Raw genomic sequence first — 12,434 nt, forward strand, 5'->3', positions numbered from 1 at the left:
GAACAGAGCTAGTCTCAGAAATTTTTGATACCAACTCATAATAAAGCATGTGGTTCACCGAGCATTTTAACTAAAAAAGTACCATTGTTCTTAGGAACCATAGTGCACTACAGATTCACAATATAATGTGTTTTTTTGCTCCTGGGTCTTAATTCTCTGACAAACACTTTATCATGTTTAACAAAAATATCATTTGAAATGATTTTCTTTCACCGTGACCTGTCTGAGCCGTCTAATTCAATATAAAGAATTTTTACCAGATATAAACTTACTGCAGATTCCATGTGTGTGTGTGTGTGTGTGTGTGTGTGTGTGTGTGTGTGTGTGTGTGTGTGTGTGTGTGTGTTGGGGTGGTGGTGGGGGTTACATGGAGGATACTGCTCTGGGGGAAGATGGTGGGTAATTGGCAATCAAACTGTCTGGATGAAAGAAGCTGCAATATGAAAGAATGTAGAACATTGGCATGATTTAAATCTCTGACATGTCAATCTAAATAATGAGAGAAGCAGGAATATTGTGTTTGCGTATGCATGTGCGAGAGGGAAGACTGCAAGGTGTAACACATGTCCTACAAACAGCTCACTGATCGACTGCTCTATTTGTTGTCAGCTTGATCAATTATTTTTGTATCTTTAATAACGCTGTCGCTTCACCACTGAAAGCAGCTGCTTTATTTCCAGCACGTTGCAAATAAAGATGCTGGTATTTTTACACTGGTGAGGACAAAGTGTCTCGCACTGTGAATGGTAATTTTGGCTCAGCTGTCTCACAGTGTGTGAAACTTCATAAATGAATGAAAGTGAATGCCTTCACCTTGCTCAAGCAGCACTAAATTACAACCAATCACTGATGTGTAAAATGCAAATTGGTCAGGGATGAAAAAACATCTTTTTTTTTTTTTAAATTGGAGGCTTGGTTGTGATATTTTTACCTTTTTCTTTACATTATTTCCAAATCACACACACACACACACACACACACACACACACACACACACACACACACATTTTTAGCTCTTTATTTAGCATTCTATGAATATTTCATCGTTTCCTTTTCATATAGACATTTGAAAGCATGCATACTAATCATTTATCTACCTGCATTTTTCATGTCATTTTATGCCACATATTTAAATATAGAAAACACAGATACAGTCTAAGATATGAATAATTTTAGTTTAAGTCTAGGCAAAGGCCTGATTTCAGTAGGCTGCTAAACCTCAAAAATAAAATGGATTTAAAATAAAGTTAGACGCTAGAGGTTACACATAATACCATACATAAACCGTTCATAATTTGTGGTTTATTCAGATTATTAATGGCATTTACAAACAAACAAACCAACAAAATGCTTTTTGTGCTGCTCTCCAGCCAAATCAAAATGACCAGAATCAGAATGGCTGAATTACCAATCAATTTTATTTTATCATTCTTGTTGTTGAAGGAATCATTAAACCCAATCCAAGATAATGCAAAAACGAGTGAACATATATATTGATAATACCCATAATGCAAAATCGACTTAAATAAACGTTTTAGTAAACAAGTTTTAGTCCACCTTTCAAAATATAAGCTGTATTTTATTTTATATGATATGATATATGGTACGCGTATTTAAATACCCCAGTTTGCTGTGTGTTCAGCTACACAGATAAACACTATAAAAAAAAAGACTGCCATTAAAGAACATAGTTAATATGATTTTAACATTATAACAGTAAAATAATGTCCAACACTGTAAGTTAAATCAAATAGCAACCTAATTTAGTTGGGACGGTAATCAATCTGCACCTGAAACACTCATTAGAGTTATGTATTAGTGCTGTCTGGTGCTACAGCTGCTTTGCTGGGAAATTCATCGGGTTGCCAGATTGGCAAGGATCTTTGAACTTGGCTGCTATTCACAATTCACCGATTAGAATTTGTTTAAATAAAAATGAACAGTTTTCATTTGTTTTACTCACCACCTAGTGAGACATACATCCACATATAAGCCTTAAATCAAACTGCTGCTGCGAAGTTCGATAAGTGCTTTATCCTGATAATAGTCACAGTGTTTCCAAACCTTAATGCCAGGAACACTAGACACCAGGTTGATTTACAGCAGTCCATCACACAGCACAAGGCACACATTCAATCACACCTAGGAAGCGTTAAAACATTTAGATACTTTTGAACAGAGAACGAATCCAGAGAACCTTGAGGAAAACCCAGCCAGACATATGAGAAGAAACTCAGTCCCTGGAGTAGAGATGCAGTAACTACACCATCGATCGATCTATCTATCTATCTATCTATCTATCTATCTATCTATCTATCTATCTATCTATCTATCTATCTATCTATCTATCTATCTATCTATCTATCTATCTATCTATCTATCTATGTAATATAAATAGTTTTATTAATAATGAACAAAACATGATAAGACGATAAGATGAGATGGTGTAATAGGGAAGATAATCATCTAGTTAACGTTCCATAACATGACAAGAATGATGCGGTGCTAGCATGAAAATTAAAGCTGATCTGTTTAGAGTGTACAGATGAGGACGTAGTTTTAGCCTTTACTGTTTTTTTTTTCCAACTGTCTTTGTGGGTAATGCAGAAAAGTCCTGTCAGGAATATTGTCAAGGTGACTGGCATTTAAACGAATTTACAAATTGTTTTGCATTAGTCTAAGGGTCAAATTTGCATGATAATATAACTCTTTGAGCATAGAACAGATATAAATGAAACCAAAAGAGTTTATATATATATATATATCTATATTGATCTATAGGTGACAAAAAGAACATTTAGAGGAATGTCTCAGGCACATTCCTCCAGACCAACTCATCCCAAACCCAAATTTCGATCAGGTGATTGTGGAGGCCAGATCATCTGATGCAGCACTACATTAATCACATTCTTCAAGAAAACAACTCTTACATAACCTAGAGGTGTGTTTGGTATCTATTGTCCTGTTTGAAAACAAATATTGGTCCACACAATCACACCTCCTCCTCCATGCTTCACAGGGGGAACCACACATTCAAAAATCCCCCAAACTATTCACCCTCAACAAAAACCTGTTTTTCACTAATATAATGTCAAACCCTTGTGTTTCTTATCCAAAGAATATTGCTTGTCTGCCACAATATGTCTGCCACTTAAACTCCAAGAAGCATTTATGTAACTTTGCATATATGTAAATTTCTGAGGTTGGTAAATATAAATGAACACAATAATAATCAGTGTTGGGCAATGTTACTTTTAAAAGTAATGCATTACAATATTGAGTTACTCCCCAAAAAAGTAACTAATTACGTTACTTAGTTACTTTTTATGGAAAGTAACGCGTTATATTACTTTTATGCTACTTTTATGCTACTTGTATCTTTTCATGCCTTACAGGTGTAACAGGTGTAATATAGATAATTGCCATTAAGAAATAAGTTATATTAGAGCAAAAGACATTTCTTAAACATTTAAAATGTTTAATAACTTTTTAGAGAACAATAAGATGATCGACTAAATTTTGACCACAAGGCTGAACACTTTCCAGTCGCACTTCTGTACACTGCTTTGCAATCTGCCTTCGCCGTCAGAAATGTACCTATCGTTTGTGTATATAAGGTTAAGGGTGTGGGCTGCACACCGGTGATGTGGAGGGAAAACATACCTTTCGCTGTCATCTCATAAAACTTCGTGCAATTCTGTAAATATGACCTCGTCCTCGTCTACATCATTCTCTGCTTCATCATCAGCTTGAAACATTCTGAATGCTTTTACAAAGTTCGCTATTATCAGTGACCGTAGTTTATCTTCCCACAAAGAGCAAATGAGCTGTTAATTTGCTTAATTTGCTTGTTTTAGTTCTGTCTCCATTTCCATATATGCCTTATATGCACAACACTGATAACAATACACGTATCCTCTGCAGCAGAGGTAGCTCAGATTAGCTCTGTGCTCACCTTTTCCTCTGTACAAGACAGCTGATGGTCTTAAGCACATTAAGAAATCAAGAAATGTCACAACTTCACTCTTAACAAGGGACTCCTGTGGACTAAAAATCACTGACTTTGTAAATCTGATGAGAGAATGCCATGATTTGCTGAGCTGAATTAAAGCAGAATGTAGTTACTTTGGACAATCAAAAATATAACAAATATTCTAAGGTGTTTAAGACTTTTTTGTTTTATTGTGCAGTCTGTCCTTTCATTGTTCGGATCTTCAGTAATGAAGTGCAATGTTGAAAATATTAATAATAATAAAAAAAATTATAATAAAATAAAAACAGTCTATGTGTCTAGTCAAACTAAACAGATCAGGGAGTGGTAGATCAGTGATTAAGGTGCTGGGTTAATGATCGGAAGGTACGAGGTTCAAGCCCCGGTATTTCCAAGCTGCCACTCTTTGGGCCCTTGAGCAAGGCCCTTAACCCTTTGTGCTCCAGGGGTGCCATATCATGGCTGAACCCCAGTTTCCGAGGAAGCTGGGAAATGTAAAGAACAAATTTCACTGTGCTCTAATGTATATATTACAAATAAAGGCTATTCTTCTAGATATAAAATTTGCACCTCGTTTGTTTTCTGAGTCATTCATTCAGAAATGAATTCTAATTAAAAATGAAGACTTATACCTCATAAAATTGGTTTTAACAAACAAATTTTGTGAAGGTGTCCCATAAATAGTAACGAGAAATGAAAATAGGAGTTTGGGGGCGTTTGCTTGGAGTCTGGTTTCACATTTTTGTTTACCAGCACACCTGGCAACCTTAAGTCTGAATCTGGCAACCCTGCGTTGCTTCTCGTTTGTAAAGCGGCGCTTCATCTCAGCAGAGCCGCACTACAGAGAGTGAGGATGTGAGTCCGACACGTTTCTAAAGACTCCACATCTCCTCTCATGGACGCTACAGGATTAACCCGACCTGCAGCATTTTCTGGATACACATTTCTCCCTAAAATACCGACATTTTTCTTTTTGTTTATTCAACCTGTTTGTTCTTCTTGTCACGTTGAAGGACGGAGGAAGTTTCCCATCAGGAGCTTCGTGTTTAGAAGCGAGAAGCAGCTTCAGCATCATCCGCCGCAAACTGTTTTCATCTCTCTTTCTTTTCAAGAACATTTTCCTGGTCAAAAGATCACATTTCGTATTTTATTTTGAAATAAGTGTGTGTGTGTTTTTTTTTTTTTTGTCTGATGAGTGTATCAGGTCTGCAGCAGGTCCTAAATCTCAGTGCTGAAGGTGTGCATGTGCTGCTCAAGTAGTTCATTCATGGAGGAATTAGACGGATTTCTTTAGTCCATGAGGACAAAAATCTCGGATTTTTTCCCCGCAAGTTGTTTTTGCTTGTTTGTTTGTTTGTTTGTTTGTTTGTTTGCCCCCTCGGAGAATATCAGTGAAGCAGCTCGTGGAAAATCATGAACAGCGTCACGGAGCTTGAAGACGGACCGCAGCACAAGGCTCAGGTAGACATTCTGTCTCATCATTTCTTTAACATTTCTATCAAATAAGCATTAAAGAAAATAATTTATTCTTTTTTTTTTTTTTGGCATGCATAATTACTAAACATGTCTGTTCTATCAGGAAGGTCCCAAACTTCCAGCATTGCCCTGAGCATCTTCTCCATCCTCCATCCATTTATGATCATCTCCATCCATTTTTCATCATAAATATTAATATGAAAAAAGTAGAAAAAATCCTAAAAAAAAAATTGAAGGCTTTATCCAGGTGAGGTGTTGCACATGAGCGTCCCGGATGCCGTTCTCTCTGCTTTCACAGCACATCATCAAATTCAGTGTCCTCTACAGTGATCCTACACGGTCCCTTTGCTTGTCATATCATTTGTACCTTTAATGCAAAACTCATACCTTGTGGTTTGGAACCATAATTGGTCATTGGTTTCACAGCAGGAGAGTTCAACATATGACCCAGCCCATAAGTTTGGACCCGACTGACCGAGGTCCTGATCCGGTCCGGCGAAAGGACTTTAAATTCAGAATGAAAAACATAATAATAATAATAATAATAATAATAATAATAATAATAATAATAAAGAATTAGTGACTCTTTTTGAAGTTCTTTTTTGTCTCGATTTATAGCAAACAAACTCACTGAAGGCAAACACACTGTACATTGAAAAAGAAATAGATTTGGCACACGTACTGTTCCTAATGGCCGGAGTGGGACCATGATGAAAACGTGTTTTTGTATCGTTAGCAGGTATTTATTACCTGGAAAGCTGCATATGTATGTACCCCTAAGGAAGGAAGATCTGTACTTTGGTGGTCTGTAAGGTCCAATTAGTACACTATATTCATGCTTCCAGGGAAAGAAAGATATTATAGATACAAAAAATGCTCCCATGATGGTATCACCATAGCGACAAGGAAAAGTATAGCCTAGGATTTTTAGAGTGGAGTGGAGTGGAAAATGTGTAAAAGTTCAAGGGGGTGAATAATTATGCAAGGCACCGTATGAGTATCTATCTATCTATCTATCTATCTATCTATCTATCTATCTGTCTGTCTGTCTGTCTGTCTGTCTGTCTGTCTGTCTGTCTGTCTGTCTGTCTGTCTGTCTGTCTGTCTGTCTGTCTGTCTGTCTTCTGGGATGAGTGTTTACTTGATGAAGGCTTAAAGATGCTTAAAGATTCCTTTCTTCTTTCCTTCCTTCCTTCCTTCCTTTCTTCGACCCCCTTCCTGTCTATATTCTGTTATGTGGCTTATTACCTAAATCAAGTTTGAGGATACTCAAACTCTGTCTTTCTGTCTGTCTGTCTGTCTGTCTGTCTGTCTGTCTGTCTGTCTGTCTGTCTGTCTTCTAGGATGAGTGTTTACTTGATGTAGGCTGTTTGCTTAAAGATTCCTTCCTTCCTTCCTTCCTTCCTTCCTTCCTTCCTTCCTTCCTTCCTTCCTTCCTTTCTTTCTGTCTATATTCTGTTATGTGGCTTATTACCTAAATCAAGTTTGAGTATACCTAAATGAGAATCACCCCAGTGACAAGGAATTATCTTTTTTCCCCCCTCACACAACCATGACAAACATGAAGAAAGTGAGGAATAATATGTCACTACCATATCTGAAAGCAGTCCAGTTAGATCATTCATAAATGATGGACCTTTAAACTGATTACAAGACAACATCTCCCAGTGCTGATGCAACCCCCACAGAGCCTGTATCGGACTGTTTATAAATGTAAATAGTGAGAGATCTTTAAGTTGTTAAGTTGTCTGCGAATACAGTATGTAGCAGTTAATTGGGCGCAAAATCTCAAAACTGCACAAAATCAAATAAATATATACACATTTACAACCATGCATTAACTTACATTTGAGCTACTGGTGCAAGCAAATTAAAAAAATGTTTTTATTGAAAAAAAACACACACACACACACACACACACACACACACACACACACACACACACACACACACACACACACACACACACATATATATATATATATATATATATATATATATATATATTCTTACTTGTAGGCTATATTGTATTATATTATTATATACTGTAACATGTACTGTACAAAAATCTGTGCAGTATGGATGGGTAATGAACAACTAATTAGATATTAACAATGAGTATGTGTTACCTCAGGGGTTACACTTGTGACAGTTTGCACATATAAATGAAGCAGAGAAGCTTTAATAAAACCTCAGTACTAAATTAGATTGTTTCTCCCATTCTTCTGTCTGTACCTGATCCCCCTGTATGTTTGTTCTCAGATGCTTGAAGTACATGTATCAGGTCATGTGACCATCATGAACTGAAGACAAGCTATTATTTAATTTAGAGCTTGCCTAAGTGTTAGGGCACATGAATTTTCTTTCTGATTGGTCAGAAGGTGACGATTAATTTTCTGTGACATCATGGTGTTTTTTCTTGTTTCAGCCATCAGACGTAAAGCTGCTACTGTACGTTTTATAACACAGGAAAATCTTTTGGATATAGAACCTTTGCGTTAATTGACAAGCTGCAGTTTAGCTCGTATTGACTGTAAAGCGAGAGAGGCCGCTGAGAAAGCTGCAATAACATGCATGTGATAACAGAAATGTCAGAAAGATATTCAACAGTTTAACATTATAAAGTATGATGTATGATTTTTCATCTCACCCTATCGGTGCAACTGCACATTTGCTGAGGGGGATGCAAGATCATGCCTGGCATTCCCCTTCCCTCCTCCCAAAAGAGGGGTAAATACAATAATAAATAATATACATGCAATGGCACCCCCCAATTTGGGTGCATATACTGCCTCCCCATTTTTTGCGCCGCTGGCAACCTGCCTATTATTTCTTATATTTTACCAAATTACAGGGGTTTATTTGAAATAATAGATGTTTATTGAGGATTGCACACATACACACAAGCACACACACTCAGATCTAAAGGCTGTGTGCAGATAATAATGATGCAGCAGAGTTTTTTCTAAAGCGTTCCTGTTTCTGCATAAACGCTCGTTTCTCTGTTGATGGCAGCCTAATTAAAAATCATTCTACTGTTCTGTACAGTTTTACGCACACACACACACACACACACACACACACACACACACACACACACACACACACACACACACAATTGTGTCCAATATTTTATATGTAGATTGATTTCTTCTTACTATACCGTTTCTTGAGCGCATTCTCTCAACACCACTGCTGCTACGTGAATACGACGTATCACAACACTACAGAGACCGAGGCGTGTCCTGAGAGTCACATAGAATACAGATTAACATAACAGAGGTAGAGCTGCATTTATGTGTGTGTGTGTATATATACATACAGTCATGGCCAAAAATATCGGCACCTTGCAATTCTGTCAGAAAATGCAACCCTTCTTTCAGAAAATTGTTGCAGTTGCAAATGTTTTGGTATTCACGTGTTTATTTTATTTGTTTGCTCTGGAACAACACAAAAAAACAGAGAAGAAATGTAAAATCTGATACAATTCCACACAAAACCCCATAAATGCACTGGACAAAATTATTGGCACCCATAACTTAATAATTTGGTAGCACCTCCTTTGGAAAAAAAAGAACTGAAATCAATCACTTCCCGTAACCATGAATGAGTTTCTTACACCTCTCTACTGGAATTCTGGACCACTGTTCTTTTGCAAACTGCTCCAGGTCATTCAGATTTAAAGGATGCCTTTTCCCAACTGCTGTTTTGAGATCTCTCTACAGGTGTTCTATGGGATTCAGATCTGGATCAGATCTTTTTAAAAGGTGTTTTGGGTCATTGTCCTGCTGGAAGACCCATGAGCTCTGGTGGAGATGCGGCTTTCTACGTTGTGCCGGAAATAAAATTATTTGGTAATCAACAGATTTCATGATACCATTCACACAGTCAAGGCATCCAGTGCCAGAAGAAGCAAAGCAACCCCAAAACATCTTTGAACCTCCACCATGTTTGACTGTAGGAGCTGTGTTCATTTCTTTTTCTGTAAACAGTGCCATGATGTCTTTTAGCAAAAAGCTCTACTTTTGTCTTATCTGTCCACAGTACGTTCTCCCAGAAGGATTGTGATTTTGTCTAATAAGTTTTGGCAAACTTTATTTTGTTTTTATGGCTTTGGGTCAGCAGTGATGTCCTCCTGGGTCTCCTACCAGAGTGTCCCTCTTCATTCAGATAGTGACGGATAGTACTGTTGTACCACGTGTCTGTAGATCGGCTTAAATTTGTTTGAAAGTTAATCGGGGTTCTTTCTCCACCACAATCCTTCATTGTAATTTTGGATAAAATACAATTTTTTTTTTTGTCCACGTTCAGGAAAGTTCGCTACAGTGCCATGGGCTGTAAACCTCTTAATGATATTGGGCACAGTGGACACAGGAACATTAAGATCTCTGGAGATGGACTTGTTGCCTTGAGATTGTCCATGTTTTTCCACAATTTTTTTCTCTCAAATCCACAGACAACTCACACTTCTTTCTTTTCTACATGCACAGTGTGATACACAACACAAAGATTGAGTCAACTTCTCCATTTTAACTATATTGCCCACACATGTTACTTGCCACAGGTGTATCTAAATACAAACTACAGGAGCATCACATGCTTGAAAAGCAATTCTTTCCTACAATTTGACAAGGTGCCAATAGTTTTGTCCATTCCATTTTTGAGTTCTGTGTGAAATCTTATCAAGTTGGCCTATTCTTCTCTGTTTTTCTTTTTTTTTTTTGTCGATGCAGTGCAAACAAAAAACTGTAAGCACATGAATACCAAAACATTTGCAATTAAAACAATTTTCTAAGAGAAGTGTAGCATTTTCTGACACCATTGCAAGGGTGCCGATATTTTTGGCTATGACTGTATATATGTATATGTACAGTATCTCACAAAAGTGAGTACACCCCTCACATTTCTGCAACCATTTTATTATACCTTCTCAAGGGACAATACTCCAGAAATGAAACAAATCTATTTTAGAGTAATCAATTTGTATAGCAGTATAGATTTACTCAACATACAGCCATTATTGTCAAAATAACTGGCAACAAAAGTAAGTACACCCTAAGTGAACATGTAAAAACGTGTCCAAAGTATCAAGATTTTTTTTTGTGTGAGCACCATTGTTATCTAGCACTGCCTTAATCCTCCTGGGCATGACATTTACCAAAGCAGCACAGATTGTTGCCAAGATCCTCTTCCATTCCTCCATAATGAAAAGCTGAATGATGTTAGACACATGGCGCTTCTCCACCTTCCGCTTGAGGATAAGCAACAAGTGCTCAATAGGGCACTCCATCATCCTTACCTTTACCTTCAGCTTCCTCAGTAAGGCAGTTGGCGGTGTGTTTGAGGTTGTTATCATATTGGAAAACCGTCGTTTGGCCCAGTTTCTGAAAGGACGGCATCATGTTCTGCTTCGGAATTTCACAGTACATGTTAGAATCCATGTTTCCCTCAATAAAACACAGCTCCCCAGTACCAGCAGCACTCATGCAGCCCCAGACCAGGATGCTACCACCACCATGCACCATGCACCACCAGGCGGTGCCACATATGCTGGACACCATCTGAGCAAACAAGTTGATCTGTTCCATCAGACCACAGGACATGGTTTCAGTAATTCATGTTCTTGGACAGGTTGTCTTCAGCAAACACTGATAAATGGACCGTCCCCTTCTGCAACCTCTAAAGCAATGTTGCAGCACTCATGCATCTGTTTATTGAAGCCAGTTTCTGCACCTGATGCACAGCACCAGGACTTAATTGCTTGGAAAACCTCTGTATAACTCTGACCACTGTACTGTAACTCAGTTATAGGATGTTACTGATCGTTTTATAGCTTTGGCCATCTTTGTGGAGAGCAACAATTCTAATTCTCTCAAATCCTCAGAGTCTTTGCCATGAGGTGCCATGTTAAACATCCAGTGGTCAGTATGAGAGAACTGTCCTCAAAGTACAACATTTTAACTGCTTTAATACGAGATACACAAATTTGTATGGTCCTGTCAAGCAGACAAAAACATGAACATGATAAAGAGGACATGTGGCTTTGCACAGATAAACGATGTACAGCTGTTATCACTTAGGGTGTACTCACTTTTGTTGCCAGCTATTTTGACAATAATGTCTGTATGTTAAGTTTTTTTCAGAGGACAGTAAATCTGTACTGGTATACAAGCTGCACACTGACTAAAATATATCCAAGTTATATTTTCTATAGTATTGTCCCTTTAGATGCTGAAGTGCTGAAATGTGAAGGGTGTACTCACTTTTGTGAGATATATATGAATATATTTCACAGCTGCTCATCTCATATCCTGCTCCCATTTTACACAGCATACATTATTTCAGGTCTCGCTAATTAATCAGCGAGAATTCATCTGTTTGCCTAGTGTTTATTAATAAACCAGTGCTCTTCAGGAGAGTTAGGGGCGTTTTTTTCCAGGACTAACAATCTCAGCTGCTCATACAGGAAAACACCATGACTCACTTTTTGATTGATGCATTCTGTAATCCTGTACAATGTACATACTGTCATGATTTTTCCAAATGCGTGCAATGGGACAAAAACAGCCGGCTCTCCGAGAGCGTGATTTGTACTGTAGCTGTGAAGAAATTACATAAATAAAAAAAAGGTCCTCTGGTCCAGAGAGACATGAACCGGTGTACTTTTACGGAAATCTTTGTCACCGCAGGAAAGTTTTTACCTGCCGTAGCTTGTTAAATTCAAGGTTAGACCTAAACCCATCTGTGTCATCCACGTGCTTTTTCCATTTCCATTCAGCGCTTACGTTTTCGGTCTGGAGATGTGTCAGCTGATAAATCTGCCACTATCTGTCACAGAATTTAAGCCTGAAAATGAGGAAACACCCTGTTTCCTCCAGAGTGCTAGCATTCTAAACAAAATAAGCTCTTAAAATGTAAGCTAGCATCCTGCTACATTCTGATCTTATAGTTACAATAAATGCATACT

General features: G+C 37.7%; 1 protein-coding gene across 1 annotated transcript in view; it reads left to right on the plus strand.

Moving 5' to 3' along the window:
- The first annotated feature begins 4,809 nt into the window (after positions 1–4,809).
- The window catches only part of fibcd1a (fibrinogen C domain containing 1a), a 94,771-nt gene continuing 87,146 nt past the window's right edge, over positions 4,810–12,434 (plus strand). The window contains exon 1 of the mRNA XM_046870441.1: positions 4,810–5,452. Within this exon, the coding sequence (XP_046726397.1) occupies positions 5,405–5,452 (48 nt within the window). The 5' untranslated portion in view covers positions 4,810–5,404. The remainder of the gene's footprint in view (positions 5,453–12,434) is intronic.

This window comes from Silurus meridionalis, chromosome 17 (assembly GCF_014805685.1).
Source record: "Silurus meridionalis isolate SWU-2019-XX chromosome 17, ASM1480568v1, whole genome shotgun sequence".
Classification (NCBI taxonomy): Eukaryota; Metazoa; Chordata; class Actinopteri; order Siluriformes; family Siluridae; genus Silurus; species Silurus meridionalis.